Source organism: Protomyctophum bolini, assembly GCF_963924005.1.
Source record: "Protomyctophum bolini genome assembly, chromosome: 10".
Lineage (NCBI taxonomy): Eukaryota > Metazoa > Chordata > Actinopteri > Myctophiformes > Myctophidae > Protomyctophum > Protomyctophum bolini.
Window position 1 is genome coordinate 45,130,980 of NC_137871.1, and position 27,511 is coordinate 45,158,490.

Here is a 27,511-nt window from a genome sequence, read left to right on the forward strand (position 1 = left end):
GTAGCTGTTAGCATGTAGCTGTTAGCATGTAGCTGTTAGAGAGTCATACCTGAGCTGTTAGCGCGTAGCTGTTAGCATGTAGCTGTTAGAGAGTCATACCTGAGCTGTTAGCGCGTTGCTGTTAGCATGTAGCTGTTAGCATGTAGCTGTTAGCATGTAGCTGTTAGAGAGTCATACCTGAGCTGTTAGCGCGTAGCCCCTCCAGCGCCCGGGCCAGGTCCTTGAAGCCGTCCAGGTTCTTGTCGTTCTGGCTGTACAGCAGGATCTTCTTGGCGTCCGAGAACAGACGAGAGATTCTAGGAGAGGAGAGACACCAGAGAGAGACTTTAAGAACAGACGAGAGATTCTAGGAGAGGAGAGACACCAGAGAGAGACTTTAAGAACAGACGAGAGATTCTAGGAGAGGAGAGACACCAGAGAGAGACTTTAAGAACAGACGAGAGATTCTAGGAGAGGAGAGACACCAGAGAGAGACTTTAAGAACAGACGAGAGATTCTAGGAGAGGAGAGACACCAGAGAGAGACTTTAAGAACAGACGAGAGATTCTAGGAGAGGAGACACACCAGAGAGAGACTTTAAGAACAGACGAGAGATTCTAGGAGAGGAGAGACACCAGAGAGAGACTTTAAGAACAGACGAGAGATTCTAGGAGAGGAGAGACACCAGAGAGAGACTTTAAGAACAGACGAGAGATTCTAGGAGAGGAGAGACACCAGAGAGAGACTTTAAGAACAGACGAGAGATTCTAGGAGAGGAGAGACACCAGAGAGAGACTTTAAGAACAGACGAGAGATTCTAGGAGAGGAGAGACACCAGAGAGAGACTTTAAGAACAGACGAGAGATTCTAGGAGAGGAGAGACACCAGAGAGAGACTTTAAGAACAGACGAGAGATTCTAGGAGAGGAGACACACCAGAGAGAGACTTTAAGAACAGACGAGAGATTCTAGGAGAGGAGAGACACCAGAGAGAGACTTTAAGAACAGACGAGAGATTCTAGGAGAGGAGAGACACCAGAGAGAGACTTTAAGAACAGACGAGAGATTCTAGGAGAGGAGAGACACCAGAGAGAGACTTTAAGAACAGACGAGAGATTCTAGGAGAGGAGAGACACCAGAGAGAGACTTTAAGAACAGACGAGAGATTCTAGGAGAGGAGAGACACCAGAGAGAGACTTTAAGAACAGACGAGAGATTCTAGGAGAGGAGACACACCAGAGAGAGACTTTAAGAACAGACGAGAGATTCTAGGAGAGGAGACACACCAGAGAGAGACTTTAAGAACAGACGAGAGATTCTAGGAGAGGAGAGACACCAGAGAGAGACTTTAAGAACAGACGAGAGATTCTAGGAGAGGAGACACACCAGAGAGAGACTTTAAGAACAGACGAGAGATTCTAGGAGAGGAGACACACCAGAGAGAGACTTTAAGAACAGACGAGAGATTCTAGGAGAGGATAGACACCAGAGAGAGACTTTAAGAACAGACGAGAGATTCTAGGAGAGGAGAGACACCAGAGAGAGACTTTAAGAACAGACGAGAGATTCTAGGAGAGGAGACACACCAGAGAGAGACTTTAAGAACAGACGAGAGATTCTAGGAGAGGATAGACACCAGAGAGAGACTTTAAGAACAGACGAGAGATTCTAGGAGAGGAGAGACACCAGAGAGAGACTTTAAGAACAGACGAGAGATTCTAGGAGAGGAGAGACACCAGAGAGAGACTTTAAGAACAGACGAGAGATTCTAGGAGAGGAGAGACACCAGAGAGAGACTTTAAGAACAGACGAGAGATTCTAGGAGAGGAGAGACACCAGAGAGAGACTTTAAGAACAGACGAGAGATTCTAGGAGAGGAGAGACACCAGAGAGAGACTTTAAGAACAGACGAGAGATTCTAGGAGAGGAGAGACACCAGAGAGAGACTTTAAGAACAGACGAGAGATTCTAGGAGAGGAGAGACACCAGAGAGAGACTTTAAGAACAGACGAGAGATTCTAGGAGAGGAGAGACACCAGAGAGAGACTTTAAGAACAGACGAGAGATTCTAGGAGAGGAGAGACACCAGAGAGAGACTTTAAGAACAGACGAGAGATTCTAGGAGAGGAGAGACACCAGAGAGAGACTTTAAGAACAGACGAGAGATTCTAGGAGAGGAGAGACACCAGAGAGAGACTTTAAGAACAGACGAGAGATTCTAGGAGAGGAGAGACACCAGAGAGAGACTTTAAGAACAGACGAGAGATTCTAGGAGAGGAGAGACACCAGAGAGAGACTTTAAGAACAGACGAGAGATTCTAGGAGAGGAGAGACACCAGAGAGAGACTTTAAGAACAGACGAGAGATTCTAGGAGAGGAGAGACACCAGAGAGAGACTTTAAGAACAGACGAGAGATTCTAGGAGAGGAGAGACACCAGAGAGAGACTTTAAGAACAGACGAGAGATTCTAGGAGAGGAGAGACACCAGAGAGAGACTTTAAGAACAGACGAGAGATTCTAGGAGAGGAGAGACACCAGAGAGAGACTTTAAGAACAGACGAGAGATTCTAGGAGAGGAGAGACACCAGAGAGAGACTTTAAGAACAGACGAGAGATTCTAGGAGAGTCTGTTGAAGATTTGAGGCATAGGAGTTCCTCCCTGTCCCCAGTTAACCCCTGGGGGTCAAAAAACCTTAGGTTTCGTTTTTGACTCTCTATCCTGATTGGACGAAGGCTTAGGTCCCACAGCCAAAAACGGAACCTAAGGTTTTTTGAGTGAAACCACTGAATATAACTTTAAGAAGGCAATCTTAGCCAATCGGTCATACGACCATAGATGTCATGCCAAAAGTGATGAGGTCAGCACCAATGCGATGAGGTCAGCACCAATGCGATGAGGTCATGGTAGGGTCCGATTTTACGGGGGCCAGTTTCGAATTGCAGCCGTCCGTATAGGTGCCCTTTGAGAGCAGGTTTTGAAGGAGTCAAGGGATTCACATGTCTTAATGACTGTTGGTAGGGCGTTCCACATTTTGGTGGCATAGGAGCGAAAATAATTTAGTCCCTTGTTTGTGCCGAATCTGGGTTGCACATGGTTTGTCGCACTCCCTCTGGTGTTGTGGGTGTGGACTTCGTTTACATTAAGGAAGTATCTAGACAGGTACATGCGGGTATCTTGGTGGTGTATCAAATCTTGTGGACCAGACCCATAGCAGATCTACAAGCTCATAGTGCGCCACCGAGTGGCGCGCTACGAGCTTGTAGGTCTGCTATTTTTTTTTAATCGACTGAACGACGGACATTTTTAGAATCTGATCTCAGGTCAGAACGGGTCAATCAGACCAGTGTGTGTCCAGTGGAAACCTCGTATGAATCTGATCTCAGGTCAGAATGGGTTAAGGGCCTTTGAGACAATGGAGCAGCACCAGAGACAGAGTGTGAGACAGCTCATGGTACTCACATGGAGACAGACAGAGTGTGAGACAGCTCATGGTACTCACATGGAGACAGACAGAGTGTGAGACAGCTCATGGTACTCACATGGAGACAGACAGAGTGTGAGACAGCTCATGGTACTCACATGGAGACAGACAGAGTGTGAGACAGCTCATGGTACTCACATGGAGTCAGACAGAGTGTGAGACAGCTCATGGTACTCACATGGAGTCAGACAGAGTGTGAGGCGCTCATGGTACTCACATGGAGACAGACAGAGTGTGAGGCGCTCATGGTACTCACATGGAGTCAGACAGAGTGTGAGGCGCTCATGGTACTCACATGGAGTCAGACAGAGTGTGAGACAGCTCATGGTACTCACATGGAGACAGACAGAGTGTGAGGCGCTCATTAATGGTACTCACATGGAGTCGTTGAAGTTGCCCACCACCCCGGGCGACTCGCCGGGCGTGGGGCTGCGGAAGCAGGGGTTGTTGGCGTTGCAGATGATGCCCTGGACCCACGGCAGGGTCCCCGCAGAGGGCATGGCCTTGTTGGGGAAGTGACCTGTGTGGAGAGACACAGGGGGGGTTAGTGGATGGATGGAGACACAGGGGGGGTTAGTGGATGGATGGAGACACAGGGGGGTTAGTGGATGGATGGAGACACAGGGGGGTTAGTGGATGGATGGAGACACAGGGGGGTTAGTGACCTGTATGGAGACACAGGGGGGTTAGTGGATGGATGGAGACACAGGGGGGTTAGTGGATGGATGGAGACACAGGGGGGTTAGTGGATGGATGGAGACACAGGGGGGTTAGTGACCTGTATGGAGACACAGGGGGGTTAGTGGATGGATGGAGACACAGGGGGGTTAGTGGATGGATGGAGACACAGGGGGGTTAGTGGATGGATGGAGACACAGGGGGGTTAGTGACCTGTATGGAGACACAGGGGGGTTAGTGGATGGATGGAGACACAGGGGGGTTAGTGGATGGATGGAGACACAGGGGGGTTAGTGACCTGTATGGAGACACAGGGGGGGGTTAGTGACCTGTATGGAGACACAGGGGGGTTAGTGGATGGATGGAGACACAGGGGGGTTAGTGGATGGATGGAGACACAGGGGGGTTAGTGGATGGATGGAGACACAGGGGGGTTAGTGACCTGTATGGAGACACAGGGGGGTTAGTGGATGGATGGAGACACAGGGGGGTTAGTGACCTGTATGGAGACACAGGGGGGTTAGTGGATGGATGGAGACACAGGGGGGTTAGTGGATGGATGGAGACACAGGGGGGTTAGTGGATGGATGGAGACACAGGGGGGTTAGTGACCTGTATGGAGACACAGGGGGGGGGTTAGTGGATGGATGGACCCATGGCAGGGTGCCCGCAGAGGGTTCAAGGTTCAAGGTTATTTAGTGTCCCCGAAGGGCAAATTGGGTGGCAGCATAGACATTAAACAATGAAAGGCCTTGTTGGGGAAGTGACCTGTGTGACGACACACAGAGGAGTTGGGGCCGATTCATACTCCTATTTTACAGCTCTGTTTCGGTGCTGTAGTGTTCTGTTTCGGCGCTGTAGAGCCCAAATGATTTCGGCTCGTCAGCAATTTTCAGTAGCACCCAAGAGTCGACTTTAGAGTAGACTTTAGTCAAATGACGTCACATTGTAGGCGCCCTCTTGTGGCCCGCGAAAGAATTTTCCAAAAAAAAGAAAGAAAAAAAGTGAATTTCTTTATATATTTTTTGTTTTTTGGGGGGGAAAGGGGGTCCCAGCTATAAATGACATTAAATGGGGGTCAGTAGCCTCTGCATGTCAAACTGGGGGTCCTTTTCAAATGGGGTCTTTTGCCCTGAACATTAATTTCAGGCCAAGACCTCACGCGTGCCGACTCGGCCCCCAGCCGGGTACCGTACAGTCAAAATATGGCCCTTGAGGAAAATGAATTGGGGAACCCCTCGCCCCTTAGATAGCACTTTTCTTTCTTTTTTTTTATTATATTTTTTATCCCACGATTTTGTAACCCATTTTTCACCCCTGTGCCAATCATCTACTGTGATCCTGGGCTCTACACACCCTCCGCCAACCTGGGGAGAGCAACGGACTTAACTCATGCTTCCTTCAGGCCTGAGTGTCCAAGTTGCTCCTTTACACCTGACAGGGGGGAGTTTCCCTGGTTGGACGTCGTAGCGCGTGGAAGGAACACGTTATTCCAACCAGTTCCTTTCCCCTCCATCAGGCGCCCCCGGCTGGCCAGGGGGAGGCAGTTTAGAGACCAGGATTACTGCATGTTTTTGTGAGGGTACCTACCCTAGGGGACACGGGGAGAACATGTGAGGGTACCTACCCTAGGGGACACGGGGAGAACATGTGAGGGTACCTACCCTAGGGGACACGGGGAGAACATGCAAACTCCACACAGAAAGGCCCTTTTGCCAACCCCACCTTCGGGTATGGGCACTGATGACGCGGAGGAGGAAACACGCCGCCAGCACCCACAGCGCCCCGAGCGGGAATCGAACCCAGGACCTTCTAGCTGTGAGGCGACAGCACTACCCACTGTGCCACCGTGCCCCGTATCATAGCACTTCATAGTATATATGTATAGTATGTATAGTTTCATTAAATAGATACACAATGATATCTACTTTTTATGTATGTGAAGTATTGCCATGCTGTTTTTGTTCTTGCTTAATGTAAGTCGCTCTGGATTAAGAGCGTCTGCTAAATGCCACCCATGGGAAGTGACCTGCAATGAAGACACACCGAGGAATCAGTGTCACCATCACAACAATATTTAACTGTCTTTGATTACCGCCGTGAGTGTAAAATCCACCTGGGACTTCCAGGAATCTGTGCTTATCTCAGTGAGTCCATGGAACTTAATCACTAATAGCAGACCTACAAGCTCAGCACACTGCATCGATGATTCCAGTGCCAATTGTCTAAATGTAATCCTGGGCTCTATACACTCCCTCTGCCAACCTGGGGAGAGCAGCGGACTGACCTCATGCTTCCTCCAATGCATGAGGAGATTATTTTAATTATTTTCACCTGACAAGTACGGGACGTTTTCCCCGGGCCGGACGTAGCGCGTGGAAGGAACACGTTATTCCAACCAGTTCTGTCTGCGCAGACAGCAGACTGCTCCTTGCGCAGACAGCAGACTGCTCCTTGCGCAGACAGCAGACTGCTCCTTGCGCAGACAGGGAGCAGCCAGTTAACACACCAAGTCCTGACCGCTGTCCTTCACATTGTCTCCTTAGACTGACCACTGTCCTTCACATTGTGTGTGAAGGACAGTGCTATATTGAACACCCTTTACGTCTGTGTGTTGTTTCATAAATCAGTGCTATTGAACACCCTTTACGTCTGTGTGTTGTTCCATAAATCAGTGCTATTGAACACCCTTTACGTCTGTGTGTTGTTCCATAAATCAGTGCTATTGAACACCCTTTACGTCTGTGTGTTGTTTTATAAATCAGTGCTATTGAACACCCTTTACGTCTGTGTGTTGTTCCATAAATCAGTGCTATTGAACACCCTTTACGTCTGTGTGTTGTTCCATAAATCAGTGCTATTGAACACCCTTTACGTCTGTGTGTTGTTTCATAAATCAGTGCTATTGAACACCCTTTACGTCTGTGTGTTGTTCCATAAATCAGTGCTATTGAACACCCTTTACGTCTGTGTGTTGTTCCATAAATCAGTGCTATTGAACACCCTTTACGTCTGTGTGTTGTTTTATAAATCAGTGCTATTGAACACCCTTTACGTCTGTGTGTTGTTCCATAAATCAGTGCTATTGAACACCCTTTACGTCTGTGTGTTGTTCCATAAATCAGTGCTATTGAACACCCTTTACGTCTGTGTGTTGTTTCATAAATCAGTGCTATTGAACACCCTTTACGTCTGTGTGTTGTTTCATAAATCAGTGCTATTGAACACCCTTTACGTCTGTGTGTTGTTTCATAAATCAGTGCTATTGAACACCCTTTACGTCTGTGTGTTGTTTCATAAATCAGTGCTATTGAACACCCTTTACGTCTGTGTGTTGTTCCATAAATCAGTGCTATTGAACACCCTTTACGTCTGTGTGTTGTTCCATAAATCAGTGCTATTGAACACCCTTTACGTCTGTGTGTTGTTCCATAAATCAGTGCTATTGAACACCCTTTACGTCTGTGTGTTGTTCCATAAATCAGTGCTATTGAACACCCTTTACGTCTGTGTGTTGTTCCATAAATCAGTGCTATTGAACACCCTTTACGTCTGTGTGTTGTTCCATAAATCAGTGCTATTGAACACCCTTTACGTCTGTGTGTTGTTCCATAAATCAGTGCTATTGAACACCCTTTACGTCTGTGTGTTGTTCCATAAATCAGTGCTATTGAACACCCTTTACGTCTGTGTGTTGTTTCATAAATCAGTGCTATTGAACACCCTTTACGTCTGTGTGTTGTTTCATGAATCAGTGCTATTGAACACCCTTTAGGTCTGTGTGTTGTTCCATAAATCAGTGCTATTGAACACCCTTTACGTCTGTGTGTTGTTCCATAAATCAGTGCTATTGAACACCCTTTACGTCTGTGTGTTGTTCCATAAATCAGTGCTATTGAACACCCTTTACGTCTGTGTGTTGTTTCATAAATCAGTGCTATTGAACACCCTTTACGTCTGTGTGTTGTTCCATAAATCAGTGCTATTGAACACCCTTTACGTCTGTGTGTTGTTTCATAAATCAGTGCTATTGAACACCCTTTACGTCTGTGTGTTGTTTCATAAATCAGTGCTATTGAACACCCTTTACGTCTGTGTGTTGTTCCATAAATCAGTGCTATTGAACACCCTTTACGTCTGTGTGTTGTTCCATAAATCAGTGCTATTGAACACCCTTTACGTCTGTGTGTTGTTTTATAAATCAGTGCTATTGAACACCCTTTACGTCTGTGTGTTGTTCCATAAATCAGTGCTATTGAACACCCTTTACGTCTGTGTGTTGTTCCATAAATCAGTGCTATTGAACACCCTTTACGTCTGTGTGTTGTTCCATAAATCAGTGCTATTGAACACCCTTTACGTCTGTGTGTTGTTTCATAAATCAGTGCTATTGAACACCCTTTACGTCTGTGTGTTGTTTCATGAATCGGTGCTATTGAACACCCTTTACGTCTGTGTGTTGTTTCATAAATCAGTGCTATTGAACACCCTTTACGTCTGTGTGTTGTTTCATGAATCGGTGCTATTGAACACCCTTTACGTCTGTGTGTTGTTCCATAAATCAGTGCTATTGAACACCCTTTACGTCTGTGTGTTGTTTCATAAATCAGTGCTATTGAACACCCTTTACGTCTGTGTGTTGTTTCATGAATCGGTGCTATTGAACACCCTTTACGTCTGTGTGTTGTTTCATAAATCAGTGCTATTGAACACCCTTTACGTCTGTGTGTTGTTCCATAAATCAGTGCTATTGAACACCCTTTACGTCTGTGTGTTGTTCCATAAATCAGTGCTATTGAACACCCTTTACGTCTGTGTGTTGTTTCATAAATCAGTGCTATATTGAACACCCTTTACGTCTGTGTGTTGTTTCATAAATCAGTGCTATTGAACACCCTTTACGTCTGTGTGTTGTTTCATAAATCAGTGCTATTGAACACCCTTTACGTCTGTGTGTTGTTTCATAAATCAGTGCTATTGAACACCCTTTACGTCTGTGTGTTGTTTCATAAATCAGTGCTATTGAACACCCTTTACGTCTGTGTGTTGTTTCATGAATCAGTGCTATTGAACACCCTTTACGTCTGTGTGTTGTTTCATAAATCAGTGCTATTGAACACCCTTTACGTCTGTGTGTTGTTTCATAAATCAGTGCTATTGAACACCCTTTACGTCTGTGTGTTGTTCCATAAATCAGTGCTATTGAACACCCTTTACGTCTGTGTGTCGTTTCGAAAATATTGAACAAATGGAAAGTAGTAAAAAGTGCTTTGCACAAAACCTCCATTGGACCCTCAAACTGTCTGCTAAAGCAACTAACTCCACCACCTCTCCCCCTCTCAAACTGTCTGCTAAAGCAACTAACTCCACCACCTCTCCCCCTCTCAAACTGTCTCCTAAAGCAGCTAACTCCACCACATCTTTCCCTCTCATGGAAGTAATTGACAATATATAAAGTTACAACACCAACTGTGATGACGAGGCTGTGTTGCTTTGTTTTAAAAAATATAAGGTTTTCTTTATTTCATTTCATGAAAAAACATTTTGGAGTTATGAGGTTTCCTCCCGACAGCACACATGGACGAGTGGACCTGGCCCCTTTTGTGCCCATATATGGAGCTGAGTGATTGCTGATGCAACACACTCCATATTTGGATAGCGGGACAGACAGACACACAGACATGATCTGCTAGGTCTCATAGTAAGTGCTCACTGCGTTCGCAATAATTGATAGCGGTAGGTGTTTCTGTGCATCAGCCCAGCTGTCTAACCACATCCTCACAGTGGGAGTATTAGCCAACAACACACAACCTTTACCCTCCATTACACACACACACACACACACACACACACACACACACACACACACACACACACACACACACACACACACACACACACACACACACACACACACACACACACACACAGCTATTTTTCAAAAGCTAAAGTCTAACATATATGCTAACACCGAAAGGGGTTCCCGACCCGAAATGGATTAAATATAAAACTTGAATTAAGTTGACTTTGATTGATTGACAGCCTGTCAGTTGAAAACCCACAATGCAAAACATTTCTTTTCAAGGGTGTGTTGAGGTCAGATCAAGATATGGAACGCCAGAACAGGTACAGTATATCAGCTCCATATATGGAGATCTAAGGGTGGAGATAAGCGGGGGCAGTGTACAGGGTTTGATGAGGGCCCATAGGTAGGGCCGGGCCTTCATTTTCGGGCCTGGCCAGAACAGTCTCCTCCGTGCGAGTGCGGTCGCATGGGATGAACTCTGATCACAGTGACCTGCATGGGCCCCATATATGGGGGGCGATGTCACGTGATGTCACGGTGACCTGGGCCCCATATATGGGGGGCGATGTCACGTTTATATAGCGCCTTTATCCATGTCGCTTTACATAGACTGTGCATTACATTCACCCATTCACACACACACTCACACACCTTTACATAGACTGTGCATTTCATTCACCCATTCACACACACACATTCACACACCTTTACATAGACTGTGCATTACATTCACCCATTCACACACCTTTACATAGATTGTGCATTACATTCACCCATTCACACACCTTTACATAGACTGTGCATTACATTCACCCATTCACACACACACTCACATACCTTTACATAGACTGTGCATTTCATTCACCCATTCACACACACACACTCACACACCTTTACATAGATTGTGCATTACATTCACCCATTCACACACCTTTACATAGACTGTGCATTGCATTCACCCATTCACACACACACTCACATACCTTTACATAGACTGTGCATTTCATTCACCCATTCACACACACACATTCACACACCTTTACATAGACTGTGCATTACATTCACCCTTTCACACACCTTTACATAGATTGTGCATTACATTCACCCATTCACACACACATTCACACACCTTTACATAGATTGTGCATTACATTCACCCATTCACACACACATTCACACACCTTTACATAGATTGTGCATTACATTCACCCTTTCACACACCTTTACATAGACTGTGCATTACATTCACCCTTTCATACACCTTTACATAGATTGTGCATTACATTCACCCATTCACCCATTCACACACCTTTACATAGACTGTGCATTACATTCACCCATTCACACACCTTTACATAGACTGTGCATTGCATTCACCCATTCACACACCTTTACATAGACTGTGCATTACATTCACCCATTCACACACCTTCACATAGATGGTGCATTACATTCACCCATTCACACACCTTTACATAGACTGTGCATTACATTCACCCATTCACACACCTTTACATAGACTGTGCATTACATTCACCCATTCACACACCTTCACATAGATTGTGCATTGCATTCACCCATTCACACACACATTCACACACCGATGGCGGAGGAAACCATGCAAGGCACCAACCAGCACATCAGGAGCAATCAGGAGGTTCAGAGAGTCTTGCTCAAGGACACTTTGACACCAACTCTGGGGGAGCACCACAGGGATCGAACCGGGAACCTTGCGGTTGTCATCCGGCCACTCTGTACCGCTGAGCCACGGCTCCCTCTCCATGTGCAGAGGGACCTTTTACGACTAACTGTTTCTGTTCCGTCATGTTTTCTTAATGCTCCGTCATGATTAAGATGCTTCTCCAACAAACAGACACGTCACGACCAACCCATTTCAGACGCGAGGACCGTTCTGCAAAATGACAGTTTTCTGAAAAACCCTATGTTTCTGTCAGTCGTTTGATTCTGTCAGTCGTTTGATTCTGTCAGTCGTTTGTCAGTCGTTTTTATTCTGTCAGTCGTTTGATTCTGTCAGTCGTTTGTCAGTCGTTTTTATTCTGTCAGTCGTTTGTCAGTCGTTTTTATTCTGTCAGTCGTTTGATTCTGTCAGTCGTTTGATTCTGTCAGTCGTTTGTCAGTCGTTTTTATTCCGTCAGTCGTTTGATTCTGTCAGTCGTTTTGATTCTGTCAGTCGTTTGATTCTGTCAGTCGTTTGATTCATTCTGTCAGTCGTTTGATTCTGTCAGTCGTTTTTATTCTGTCAGTCGTTTGATTCTGTCAGTCGTTTGATTCTGTCAGTCGTTTTGATTCTGTCAGTCGTTTGATTCTGTCAGTCGTTTTTATTCTGTCAGTCGTTTTTATTCTGTCAGTCGTTTGATTCCGTCAGTCGTTTGATTCCGTCAGTCGTTTTGATTCTGTCAGTCGTTTGATTCTGTCAGTCGTTTTTATTCTGTCAGTCGTTTTTATTCTGTCAGTCGTTTGATTCTGTCAGTCGTTTTTATTCTGTCAGTCGTTTGATTCTGTCAGTCGTTTGATTCTGTCAGTCGTTTGATTCTGTCAGTCGTTTTTATTCTGTCAGTCGTTTTTATTCTGTCAGTCGTTTGATTCTGTCAGTCGTTTTTATTCTGTCAGTCGTTTTATTCTGTCAGTCGTTTGATTCTGTCAGTCGTTTTTATTCTGTCAGTCGTTTTTATTCTGTCAGTCGTTTTTATTCTGTCAGTCGTTTGATTCTGTCAGTCGTTTTGATTCTGTCAGTCGTTTGATTCTGTCAGTCGTTTGATTCTGTCAGTCGTTTTTATTCTGTCAGTCGTTTTTATTCTGTCAGTCGTTTGATTCTGTCAGTTGTTTTGATTCTGTCAGTCGTTTTGATTCTGTCAGTCGTTTGATTCTGTCAGTCGTTTGATTCTGTCAGTCGTTTTGATTCTGTCAGTCGTTTGATTCTGTCAGACGTTTGATTCTGTCAGTCGTTTTGATTCTGTCAGTCGTTTGATTCTGTCAGTCGTTTTTATTCTGTCAGTCGTTTGATTCTGTCAGTCGTTTGATTCTGTCAGTCGTTTGATTCTGTCAGTCGTTAGATTCTGTCAGTCGTTAGATTCTGTCAGTCGTTTTTATTCTGTCAGTCGTTTGATTCTGTCAGTCGTTTTTATTCTGTCAGTCGTTTTTATTCTGTCAGTCGTTTGATTCTGTCAGTCGTTTGATTCTGTCAGTCGTTTGATTCTGTCAGTCGTTTTGATTCTGTCAGTCGTTTTTATTCTGTCAGTCGTTTGATTCTGTCAGTCGTTTGATTCTGTCAGTCGTTTTGATTCTGTCAGTCGTTTTGATTCTGTCAGTCGCTTGATTCTGTCAGTCGTTTGATTCGGTCAGTCGTTTGATTCTGTCAGTCGTTTTGATTCTGTCAGTCGTTTGATTCTGTCAGTCGTTTTGATTCCGTCAGTCGTTTGATTCTGTCAGTCGTTTTGATTCTGTCAGTCGTTTGATTCTGTCAGTCGTTTTTATTCTGTCAGTCGTTTGATTCTGTCAGTCGTTTTTATTCTGTCAGTCGTTTGATTCCGTCAGTCGTTCTCAAACATTTTCATGTCAAGGACCCCCAACAGTAATATGTATTTGGCCTCCGACCCCCGTCTGAAAACATGTTGTTCGCTCTGAAAGAATATACGATTTTTCAAAAATAGCAGACCTACAAGCTCATAGCGCGGCACCGAGTGCCGCGCTATGAGCTTGTAGGTCTGCTATTTTTCAAGAGCTAAAGTATAACAGTATGACATAATGCTTTGAAACACCAAAAGGAGGTTCCCGCCCAGAATGGGTCAAAATCCTTCTCCAACAAACAAGACGTAGGATTGTTGGTCCAGGTTTCAACACGTCTCACATCACATGCCCTCTGAATCACAGGGAAACCATTCCTCTGGCCTGACGACACACACACACACACACACACACACACACACACACACACACACACACACTTCTGCTTTCGCTTCTCCAACACGATGATGACACCTCGTGCTGCTTCCCAAACTCTGGGTCCAAGCCCGTTTGTGGGTCGCAGACACATTTTTATGGGTCCCTTTACCTTTGTGCTTCCTGATTTTCTAGAGACCAGCATTACTGCATGTTTTTTGAGAGGGTACCTATATACCCTAGGGGACACAGGGAGAACATGTAAGGGTACCTACCCTAGGGGACACGGGGAGAACATGTGAGGGTACCTACCCTAGGGGACACAGGGAGAACATGTGAGGGTACCTACCCTAGGGGACACAGGGAGAACATGTGAGGGTACCTACCCTAGGGGACACAGGGAGAACATGTGAGGGTACCTACCCTAGGGGACACAGGGAGAACATGTGAGGGTACCTACCCTAGGGGACACAGGGAGAACATGTGAGGGTACCTACCCTAGGGGACACAGGGAGAACATGTGAGGGTACCTACCCTAGGGGACACGGGGAGAACATGTGAGGGTACCTACCCTAGGGGACACGGGGAGAACATGTGAGGGTACCTACCTACCCTAGGGGACACGGGGAGAACATGTAAACTCCACACAGAAAGGCCAACACCGCCTTGGGAATGGGCACTGAGGAGAGAACACGACCCCAGCGTCCACAGCGGGAATCAACCCAGGACCTTCCAGCTGTGAGGCGACAGCACTATCGACTATACGCCACCGTGCCCCCTAGGGGGCGCCACCGTGCTCTCGGGGATATTGGTGACGTAATCGCCACAGATTATCAATCTGACGTGACCCCAAACTTCAGTGACCCTTCACCACAAACACAACCTTGATAATGACATTACAGCCTGGCAATAAAACACTCCATAAACCACCCCGAGAACAATAAACTACTGATAAATATACAAGGCAACATTCTGGAGAGAGATTTGCACGTTTTCAAATGTATAAAAAAAAAAGGTATGAATAAATGTGACCAGATTTGACTGAGAGACTGTCATCGTGCGAACTCCAGGCTTTTCACCAGAGGAGAAAAACTTTTTAGTTTTTAAATGAGTTCATAGCACAGGCAGACTGAGATAAGTGTCAGATATGTAAATATGAAATAAATGCTTAAACATGTAGCTAGGTGTAATGTTAGAGACCACAGAAGACATGTAAATATGAAATAAATGCTTAAACATGTAGCTAGGTCCACAGAAGTGAACATTTCAAGCCTGTTTTCTCAACTCGCTGCAAGACATTACTCTATAAGCCATATCTGTGTCAAACTGAACAACCAATGTCAATTTGAAGCTATATGATTCCCTGCTTTCACATGGAAAAACGAAAATTAAAAGAATTCCAATGGCAGTCCCTCAGTCGAATTTTGTCACAAATGTAAAAAATAAATTAAATAGCAGATCTACAATGACGCATTGTGAGCTTGTAGATCAGCTTGTAGATCAGCCGTTTTCAAATGGCCGAAATGGGTGCGTGCATGTTAATGTATAGTTTTTGTAATAGTAATCAAAAGCTACGAAGTAAGTAAGTAGTATAGCAAACTAAAGTTTTCAAATAATTGTAGTGGAGTGAAAGTATGACATTTGCCCCAGAGATAGTGATAATAATAAAGATCAACAGGAAAAGATGACAGCTGTAAAGTCAACATTCTGGACAGAGGTTTGGCATCGCACAGAATTAGTTCAAGGTCATCGTTTAGAATAGATTATGATGAGTCATCACTTCATCGTTTAGATTATGATGAGTCATCACTTCATCGTTTAGATTATGATGAGTCATCACGTCATCGTTTAGATTATGATGAGTCATCACTTCATCGTTTAGATTATGATGAGTCATCACTTCATCGTTTAGATTATGATGAGTCATCACTTCATCGTTTAGATTATGATGAGTCATCACGTCATCGTTTAGATTGTGATGAGTCATCACTTCATGGTTTAGATTATGATGAGTCATCACTTCATCGTTTAGATTATGATGAGTCATCACTTCATCGTTTAGATTATGATGAGTCATCACTTCATGGTTTAGATTATGATGAGTCATCACTTCATCGTTTAGATTATGATGAGTCATCACTTCATCGTTTAGATTATGATGAGTCATCACTTCATCGTTTAGATTATGATGAGTCATCACGTCATCGTTTAGATTATGATGAGTCATCACTTCATCGTTTAGATTATGATGAGTCATCACTTCATCGTTTAGATTATGATGAGTCATCACTTCATCGTTTAGATTATGATGAGTCATCACTTCATCGTTTAGATTATGATGAGTCATCACTTCATCGTTTAGATTATGATGAGTCATCACTTCATCGTTTAGATTATGATGAGTCATCACTTCATCGTTTAGATTATGATGAGTCATCACTTCATCATTAGATTATGATGAGTCATCACTTCATCGTTTAGATTATGATGAGTCATCACTTCATCGTTTAGATTATGATGAGTCATCACTTCATCGTTTAGATTGTGATGAGTCATCACTTCATCGTTTAGATTGTGATGAGTCATCACTTCATCGTTTAGATTATGATGAGTCATCACTTCATCGTTTAGATTGTGATGAGTCATCACTTCATCGTTTAGATTATGATGAGTCATCACTTCATCGTTTAGATTATGATGAGTCATCACTTCATCGTTTAGATTATGATGAGTCATCACTTCATCGTTTAGATTATGATGAGTCATCACTTCATCATTAGATTATGATGAGTCATCACTTCATCGTTTAGAATATGATGAGTCATCACTTCATCGTTTAGATTATGATGAGTCATCACTTCATCGTTTAGAATAGATTATGATGAGTCATCACTTCCGTGCAATCGTCAGTGGTGGAAAAAGTAGTGAACAATATTATTATTATTTTACTTAGACCTGACTTTAAAAAAAATGTTCTTCTAAATCATGACAGATTTCTGCTGTGAAAGAATATATTTTCAAAGATTTGCGACACATTTTCACTATTTAAAAAAAAGAAGCAGATCTACAAGCATGTCGCGTGGCACTACGCGCTATGAGCTTGTAGATCTGCTATTTTCCAATAGCTAAAGTATAACAGAATGCTTAAAACACCAAAAGGGTTGCCCGGAAATACCGGAATTCCTACTTAAAGTACCAAAAGTGAGATTACTCCTTATGCAGAATGTCCCATTTTCAAGTTTTCAAATGAATCCCAATCTTTTGAAAATAGCAGATCTACAAGGTCACAATGTGTCACATCGCGGCACATCCCGATCTTGTAGATCTGCTCTTTTCAAGTGGCCGTTGCCTACTACAAATACTATACACTAAGTATTAACCCATTTTCACGTCAAGACAAGGACCCCCAAAATGATATGTACTTGGCCGCAGATCCCCATCTGAAAATATGTTGTTCCAGGGACCCCCCCCCCCCCCCAGAAGCAAAGATACGAGTTCAAAATGTTTGCGGTAAAATATATATTCATTTTACGATAAAGTCTCTCTAGAAGCGTTAATATTCTAAACGAGAGGCATGTTGAAGTCAGAGATGAAGAGCTTAGTGTATCCATCTGGTCAAAACCAAGGAGAGCTAACCCTAGATTAGGAGATACGAGGTATTCTTTAGTATATCCATCTGGTCAAAACCAAGGAGAGCTAACCCTAGATTAGGAGATACGAGGTATTCTTTAGTATAGCCATCTGGTCAAAACCAAGGAGAGCTAACCCTAGATTAGGAGATACGAGGTATTCTTTAGTATATCCATCTGGTCAAAACCAAGGAGAGCTAACCCTAGATTAGGAGATACGAGGTATTCTTTAGTATATCCATCTGGTCAAAACCAAGGAGAGCTAACCCTAGATTAGGAGATACGAGGTATTCTTTAGTATAATATCCATCTGGTCAAAACCAAGGAGAGCTAACCCTAGATTAGGAGATACTAGGTATTCTTTAGTATATCCATCTGGTCAAAACCAAGGAGAGCTAACCCTAGATTAGGAGATACGAGGTATTCTTTAGTATATCCATCTGGTCAAAACCAAGGAGAGCTAACCCTAGATTAGGAGATACGAGGCATTCTTTCCGAGCGGTAAACAGGGAAGTGAACGACAGTCGTACGGTCAGAATGTGTTAATTATTCCATTCGTAAAGCCGACATAAAATGGCCTAGATCTCCAGAGAGTATCAAAGCGTGCGATCAGGTTCAAGGGTTCTCCATCACAGATATCACACACCATAAAGGTGATTAGGAATCTCACACACACACACACACACACACACACACACACACACACACACACACACACACACACACACAACTGTGTCAGTGGTTCTCAAACTATTTAATGTCAAGGAGCCCTGAAATGTTATGTATTTGGTCGCGGACCCCCATCTGAAAACATGTTGTTCCAGGGACCCCCCAGGGACCCCCAGGGACCCCCCCCCCCCAGAAGAAACTTTAACTATTTAAAAGAAATGTGGCACAAATCTTTTAATATATATTATTTCAGAGCGAACGTTTTTAACTCATATCTTTGCTTCTGGGGGGGGGGTCCCTGGAACAACATATTTTCAGATGGGGGTCGGCAGCCAAATACATATATTTTTGGTGGTCCATGAGCTGAAAATGTTTGAGAACGACTGACATATAGAAACATGGAGGCTTGTCTGAAAACTTGTCAGGATTTAGAAGACATTTTGTAGAATCAGGTCCTCAGGTCTGAATGGGTTAATAGATAATGGACGTTGACCAGATTACAGGAAGGTTCTCAGTCTTAAATTAACTCTGAGCTCCAAAAGTAAAGTGTGTGCGTGCGTGTGCGTGTGCGTGTGCGTGTGTGTGTGTGTGTGTGTGTAGTGTGTGTGTGTAGTGTGTGTGTGTGTGTGCGCCCGCACACGTGCGTGCATGCTGGGAGCAAGATTTGTGAACTGTTGCGATAAACCTTTTCTTTGTATGACAAATAATAATATAGTTTGTCACAAAAATGCTGCCATTTGTCTCAAATCGACTGCAGCAGATCAATTGCAGCTTGCATTTGTTTTAAACATAAATAAAACCTGCACCACAATGTTGTGAACGCATGCTTTCTCATTCCCTATAGAGCTCATTTGAATTCAATGTGCTTGCATGTGCGTGTGCGTGTGCGTGTGCATGTGCGTGTGCGTGTGCGTGACTCACATTCATGCTGCTCATAGGGGGGGTAGTTGGTCCTCACTGCGATGAGGATGAAGAAGATGAAGAGCGGCCACACGATCTCTATCAGCAGCTGGAGCTGAAAGAGGTAGAGAGAGAGGTCTGTGAGATCTGATATTAACCCTCTAAACACCTGAACGATCTCTATCAGCAACTGGAGCTGAAAGAGATACAGAGAGAGGTCTGTGAGATCTGATATTAACCCTCTAAACACCTGAACGATCTCTATCAGCAACTGGAGCTGAAAGAGATACAGAGAGAGGTCTGTGAGATCTGATATTAACCCTCTAAACACCTGAACGATCTCTATCAGCAGCCGGAGCTGAAAGAGAGATACAGAGAGAGGTCTGTGAGATCTGATATTAACCCTCTAAACACCTGAACGATCTCTATCAGCAGCCGGAGCTGAAAGAGAGATACAGAGAGAGGTCTGTGAGATCTGATATTAACCCTCTAAACACCTGAACGATCTCTATCAGCAGCCGGAGCTGAAAGAGAGATACAGAGAGAGGTCTGTGAGATCTGATATTAACCCTCTAAACACCTGAACGATCTCTATCAGCAGCCGGAGCTGAAAGAGAGATACAGAGAGGGGTCTGTGAGATCTGATATTAACCCTCTAAACACCTGAACGATCTCTATCAGCAGCCGGAGCTGAAAGAGAGATACAGAGAGAGGTCTGTGAGATCTGTATATCTATATATAAATAGATATACATCTCACCACATCTCACAAGTATGATCCAACCCTACAAACCCTCCCGCGCACTCAGATCAGCCAACGCAGGGAAGCTGGAGGTACCCTCACTTAAAAACGCCGGGACAACAACGCTCCACACGTCCCAAACTCTTCTCCCTTCTGGCTCCAAAACTACGGAATGCACTTCCCATCGCAGTCAGAAGTGCAGAATCTTAACTAGCCCATAGCACTTGCTACAGTAGCCTCGACGACCTCACAGACGAATGCAAAGGCTTTGCATAAGTCTCGTAACTTAGACAGCTTGGTATGTAGACATATAGAACTCTATATATAGTGTACACGTATAGTTTCATGATATAGATATTCCACTGTTAGCTTACGTGGGATTCATGTCTATGTCTAACTATGTCTACAGTACCATGTGTTTGTTCTTCCTTACTGTAAATCACTCTGGATTAAGAACGTCTGATAAATACCTACATTGTGAGGAGAGGAGGGGAGAGGAGAGGAGAGGAGGGGAGGGGAGGGGAGAGGAGAGGAGAGGAGGGGAGGGGAGGGGAGGGGAGGGGAGGGGAGAGGAGAGGAGGGGAGGGGAGAGGAGAGGAGAGGAGAGGAGAGGAGAGGAGAGGAGAGGAGGGGAGGGGAGGGGAGGGGAGGGGAGGGGAGGGGAGAGGAGAGGAGAGGAGAGGAGAGGAGAGGAGAGGAGGGGAGGGGAGGGGAGGGGAGAGGAGAGGAGAGGAGGGGAGGGGAGGGGAGGGGAGGGGAGGGGAGAGGAGGGGAGAGGTCTGTGAACGATCTGCACTTAAAATAAATAGGTGCGTGAGAGACTGGATGCCATTAGGGCCTACTTAACCCCCCCCCTCCCCACCCAGTCTCTCTCTCACACACACACACACACACACACACACTTTTAAAGCCAGCTTCCTCCTCACACACAGAAGCGTCTGCAGGATATAATCGTCCACACAGCAGCAGAAAGATGACATCACTCAATCATTTTTATTATTATTACTAGGAACTCATCCATAATATAAGAGAGAGAGAGGAGACGGAACACACACACACACACACACACACACACACACACACACACACACACACACACACACACACACACACACACACACACACACACACACACCTGTTCCTACACTGAACCATTTGAACCTGAGACCAAATGTCTTCTAGATCCTAAATCTAAAATGTTTCAACGTCAGTTGTCATATACGTATTCGGGCCCGCCGACCCGCATCTCAAAATATGTTTGTAAAGTTGCCCGAACGGCCAAGCTAGGCTCCAAGAATCGACAGTCCAAAGAATGTAGATATTTTTTGGTATTTTATTTACCTCAAAACACAGAGTGACCGACGACCCAGGCTGGATTTGACTGTGCAGGGAAAAATAATACTTCACGAATAAAGACTTAACAACAATACACTTTCAAATAACAGAAAGTAAGAAAACACTCGACAACTCAACTAAGGAAAAACAACAAAACAAGAACTTAAGCAACTGAAAACAGGGTCTGCCTTCCTGGCCCTGCCAGCTCTCCCCTGGAGTTGTCTCAAGCTAAACTGATTCCCTCCCCAAACATTTCCACAAGCCTCCCTTATGTAGCAGGTGAGACCCCACCCACAATGATTAGTAATTGGACCGAGATATGAATGTCCTTGTTGTCAGTCAATCATGATGTCCGTGTTATATGAAAACAAACACAAACGAGACGTAAACAAACAATTAGACGATGGACAGAATTACACAACACAAAGAAAACAACAACATGTAACATACCGTGTGCGCCTTCTGCAGATTATTTTAGGAGAGCTACTTTATCTTCTCTTATATTCTTTATTTAAGGACACTCTTTTTAGACGTAGAAAGAGCTCCTTGCACCACTGAGACTCAGCTTGTTCTGCCTGAGTTCAGCTCACACAGGTGCAATGAATCAATGCTGCCTCACTCTAATCACAGGGCTCTGCTCCTGCATGCCCTTCTAGGTCATAATGAACAGCAACGAAGGACCAGGCACACACACACACACACACACACACACACACACACACACACACACACACACACACACACACACACACAGCATGCAAATACAATATGCACCCAAATAAACATAATGTTCACATATTCTAAAGGTAAGCAATAAAATAGAATATTACAAAATACCCATTGCTGGGACAGCTACACAATCAATCAATCAATGAGTCTCTTTCTCAATAACAAGAAGATGGCTAACCCCAATCACACCTACAATGGACAATTTGCACTTGCACCCATTCTGACCTGAGATCAGATTCATACGAGGTTTCCACTGGACACACACTGGTCTGATTAACCCATTCTGAGTTTCTGACCCGAGATCAGATTCTAAAAATGTCAGTCGTTCTTCGATTTTTCAAAAATAGCAGACATACAAGCTCGTATAGCGCGCGCGTGCTATGAGCTTGTAGATCTGCTATTTTTCAATAGCTAAAGCATAACGTAATGCTAACACCAAAAGGGGTTCCCGTTCAGAATGGGTTAAAAAATGCTATATATAGCATTATTTTTCTTTTTAAAGAATGCTCTCATTCAAATCGTTGCTACACCACCTATGGTAGGGCAAAGGATCAGTCACACTGCAGCACGCTGTGAGCTTGTAGATCTGTTCTTTTTGTGTACGTATACGACCGGGAAACATATTTAGGCTGCAATCCACTTATGTTACATCATGTTGTGCAACGTTAATATCTTGTTATACATGAATAGACAACCAGTCTGGGAAGCACCCTATGATCCGACGGACCATTGCTCAGAAGGAGCATTGGTCCGAGGTGCGCTGGGGGTCGGGAGAGGGTGGGTGGGTGGTTAGGTTTAGGTGTCTGCCCCGGGGGAGGTTAGGGTTAGGGTGAGGGTTTGAGGTAGGTTGTCGATCGGACCAATGGACCGTCGGCATATTGACGCGGACCCAACCAGTCTGACGTCAACAGCCAAAAGACATGCATAGCCAACTATTGTATCCATCCAGGACCCCTTGATGATTTTTTTTTTTCTTTTTTTTCTTCTAATTTCAAAACATTTCCAGGGATTTCATGAGCATGCGTGGAAACCCGGGATAAAGGTTACATTTAGGATGTCATGTTTATGTTTTATGTTTATGATGTTATGTTGTGTAGGTCTGCTATTGTTTAAATAGAAGAACGACTGACGTAGAAACATAACTTTTTCAGAAAACTGTTCTCAGGTCAGAATGGGACAGGATTAGTATTGGTATGGTGTGTATATCCATTTAGCCTATATTAGTCTAAATGTCATCAGACGGTGGTTCCGTGGCTCAAATGGGTCTGAGAGGCTAAATGTCATCAGACGGTGGTTCCGTGGCTCAGATGCTGAATAAATGTGTTTAGAGGTGATAACTGAACAGGCTGAACAGCAGGTTAGTTAGTTTCATGATAAATGTTTTTATGTGATGTATTCCCCATGCTTTTTGTTCTTGCTTAATGTAAGTCGCTCTGGATTAAGAGCGTCTGCTAAATGCCTAAATTGTAAATTGTAAATTAGTTGGTTGGTTGGTTAGGAGGTGATAACTGAACAGCAGGTTAGTTGGTTGGTTAGGAGGTGATAACTGAACAGCAGGTTAGTTAGGAGGTGATAACTGAACAGCAGGTTAGTTAGTTAGTTGGTTGGGAGCTTCTTACCGTCTGTCTCCGTCGGTAGGTGAAGTTCTTCCACAGCAGCAGGCGGAGCTGAGTGGAGACCGCCGACATGGTCTGTCAGGACCGGGAGGACCCAACGTGTGTCCGTCCGTCCGTCCGTCCGTCCGTCCGCACGCACGCAGGGCTGCTCCTCAACTGAAATAGAAGACGCCCAGTCAGGTCAGGTCAGACTGAAGGAGCACCGCTCTCCCTCTCTCTCTCTCTCTCTCTCTCTGACTCTCTCTCTCTGTCTCTCTCTCTCTCTCTCTCTCTCTCTCTCTCTCTCTCTCTCCTCTCTCTCTCTCTCTCTCTCTGTCTGACTCTCTCTCTCCCTCTGACTCTCTCTCTCTCCCCCTCTCTCCCTCCCTCTCCCTCTCTCTCTCTCTCTCTCTCTGTCTGAGGTTCAGCCCAACCCTCCAGCGCAGCAACACAGCTCAAAGGTAGTGTACAGAGGTCAAGGGTCACGCCTGCTGTGGTGATGAGCTCACTGTTTCTGCTATCTCTCTCTCTCTCTCTCTCTCTCTCCTGTGACCGAGAGACTATCACTCTGCCTCTCTCTCTCTCCTGCTGACTGCTGAGGTGTTTTCCAACTGGAACCAGCCAGCAGCTTTCTGTTCCTCTTAACACTGAAGACACCATGACCTCTCACCGAGGAGAGGGGAGGGGAGGGGAGGGCTGCGTTTAGAATGGAGAGGAGAGGAGAGGAGAGGAGAGGAGAGGAGAGGAGAGGAGAGGAGAGGAGAGGAGAGCCTATGTATGAGGCTGCAGAAGACAGACAGACAGACAGACAGACAGACAGACAGACAGACAGACAGACAGACAGACAGACAGACAGACAGACAGACAGACAGACAGACAGACAGACAGACAGACAGACATGTAGGTGACAGACTGTGTACAAAAGTCACCATCGTGTTGTTGTTATTTGCTGAGTATTTAATTTAGGTCTCGTGCCTCCATTACTCCATTACTCATTACCTCAGCATTACATTTTCCATCAATCATGGAAAATGCATTTATAGAACGCTTTCTTCCAAGGAGCTTCATTGTGCATGACATTCACCCATTCACACACACTCACATAGACTGTACATTAAATTCACCCATTAACACACACACACACACATTTACATAGACTGTGCATTACATTCACACACACATTCACACACATTTACATAGACTGTGCATTACATTCACCCATTCACACACCTTTACATAGACGGTGCATTACATTCACCCATTCACACACCTTTACATAGACGGTGCATTACATTCACCCATTCACACACCTTTACATAGATTGTGCATTACATTCACCCATTCACACACCTTTACATAGATGGTGCATTACATTCACACACATTCACACACCGATGGTGGAGGAAACCATGCAAGGCACCAACCTGCACATCAGGAGCAATCAGGGGTTCAGAGTCTTGCTCAAGGACACTTTGACACTAACTCTGGGGGAGGAGAACACAGGGATCGAACACCAGTGCATTCTGGGGTTATCAGACTGTGTATTGATTGAACTGCACTTTATGCAAACTGATAAATTATAATACAATAATCAAACTCATCTTGCAAGTCACTCTGGTACAGAGACTACACACACACACACACACACACACACAGTCATACACACACACACACACACACACACACACAGTCACACACACACACACACACACACACACACACACACACACACACACACACACACAGTCACACACACACACACACACACACACACACACACACACACACACACACACACACACACAGTCACACACACACACACACACACACACACACACACAAAAGTTAAATGAAATAAGAATAATCTTGGAAAACCACAACTCTTAAATGTGGTTCCTTCCTGAAACAGGACATTTCCAGACGGGGGTCCACGGAGGGGTGGGGGGGGGGGGGGTCTTTGACACGAGACCCCCTCACTTTAAGAGGGCTGACGTCATTAGAACTGTTCTTTTGTTTTCATTGATTCGTATGTTTTACTGTCGTTTGATTGTTCATTATATCATTTGGTGTAAAAAACAAAGACTTTAAGAAGATGACACAACATGGGTGCATATTTTCCTCTATATACTTTGACCACATCTTTGCTGAAAATAGCTTAAATCAGTGGGTTTTCAACCAGGGGTCCTTGAGGGGGTTCCAGGTGGTCCCCATGAAGCTACATGGTGGAGAGTTGGTAACCAAATGGACCCTTTTTTTAGATCTATAAGTGATTCATAATATTACGCTCTCCAGAGTTAAATTATTGCTAAACATCTGCGTTACTTAATTTACAAGAAGTCTACACACAATTAGAATAATTGTTATTTTGATCAACTGTAATCTCTCCTAATGGTACCGACATCAATACAGCACGGAACTGTAGACAAAGTCTAATCTATAACGACAACAAAATATTCTTTAGTTTTGGGTCCGAGAGGCTAAATGTCATCAGACGGTGGTTCCGTGGCTCAAATGGGTCTGAGGGGCTAAATGTCATCAGATGGTGGTTCCGTGGCTCAAATGGGTCTGAGAGGCTAAATGTCATCAGACGGTGGTTCCGTGGCTCAAATGGGTCTGAGAGGCTAAATGTCATCAAATGGTCCGTGGCTCAAAACACGGTAAGACCATTGTAACACCATTCCACTCCAAGGTGAAGTTAAACATCTTTAAATCTCACTTTGTGGGAATAAAATCACTGCAACAAACAAAACAAAACAAATTCTAACCGCTTAAATGTGCTCATTTAGCCTACATATTGTCCACCATTCAACCACATGTTTCTGTCATTTCCTCTATAGTCAAAAAGAGATATAAATCACGGATAAATCTCCCAGACAGAGGGTTTATATTCAGAGACATATCATATTTAGGCAGCAGCCGAAGAATTAAGAAACTCTCCTATAGAAGTAGGCTATTTGATCGATTCCGACATGTTTGATGTTTCATTTGAAAATGACTCTAAATCTTTAAGGCTATAAAATGATAGGCAGATCATTTTGTTTGGCGTTTTTAGCTTTTAGCCAGGCGACACAAACCAACTTAAATTCACACAATTTAGACATTAATTAAAGACAGGCGGGAATTCTTTCATCAAATAAAAGACCATGAAGATCTGGATTTATGACTCTTACAATTGTCGCGCAGGAGAAAAATAAACTTTAGAGATAGGCTAAAGTTGTTGTTGGTCATAAACTTTTAGAAACACTATAAACCACCATCCATGCATCTCATTATAATGACACGATCTTTGTACCTCAGCGCGTCGTAAACGATACAAACAAACACATTTAACAAAACAAACAAACAAACAAACAAACACATTTAACAAAACAAACAAAGAACGAAAATAAAGTAGAATAAAGTCCTCATACCTTCTTCTTCTTCTCTCTGCGGTGAAGAAACACCTTCTCATGTCAAACACAAGATTTATCCTCATTCACTAAATTCTCTCGCTTCGGTGCGTGTGGTGTGTGTGTGCGTGTAAATGCAGTGTACTGTTACTGTACAGTGTGTGTGTGTGTGTGTGTGTGTGTGCTGTACAGTGCGTGGCGTGCGTGTCTACTATACTGCAGACTGACAGAATGCTGCGGTTTGTTATAAAGTCGCAGAAATAAATGAACACATGCACAGACATCCGCAGATCCACACACACACACACACACACACACACACACACACACACACACACACGCGCGCAGGCATACACGCACACGCACACGCACACACACACACACACACACACACACACACACACACAGACAGAGAGAAGAGGAGGAGGTTACTGTCGGTCAATGGCGTCAACGATGTTACGGCCACATTGGTGACCCTAACTAATTCTGTCACCCGGCAGGTGTCGCTGTTTTGCCATTGTTTTTTTGCCCTTGCCCTTCCTTCCTTCCTTACCATTATATTCTGGTTTGATTGATTGTCTTCAATGTTGTGAGAGTTTAAATTAACATATAGTTAACAATAGTTCACAACATTGAAGACCTTCATCTTAATTCAATGAATTGAGTATGAAGGAGCACA

At 44.3% G+C, this 27,511-nt stretch overlaps 1 protein-coding gene across 1 annotated transcript in view; it reads right to left on the reverse strand.

Moving 5' to 3' along the window:
• Positions 1 to 27,070, reverse strand: part of LOC308322928 (phospholipid-transporting ATPase ABCA1-like) — a 130,525-nt gene extending 103,455 nt beyond the window's left edge. Inside the window, exons 1-5 of the mRNA XM_080774419.1 lie at positions 26,854 to 27,070; positions 23,468 to 23,620; positions 19,065 to 19,158; positions 3,840 to 3,981; positions 178 to 296 (exon numbers count right to left, since the gene is read on the reverse strand). Coding sequence (XP_080630545.1) covers positions 178 to 296; positions 3,840 to 3,981; positions 19,065 to 19,158; positions 23,468 to 23,536 — 424 coding nt within the window. The 5' untranslated portion in view covers positions 23,537 to 23,620; positions 26,854 to 27,070. The remainder of the gene's footprint in view (positions 1 to 177; positions 297 to 3,839; positions 3,982 to 19,064; positions 19,159 to 23,467; positions 23,621 to 26,853) is intronic.
• Positions 27,071 to 27,511: the final 441 nt, after the last annotated feature.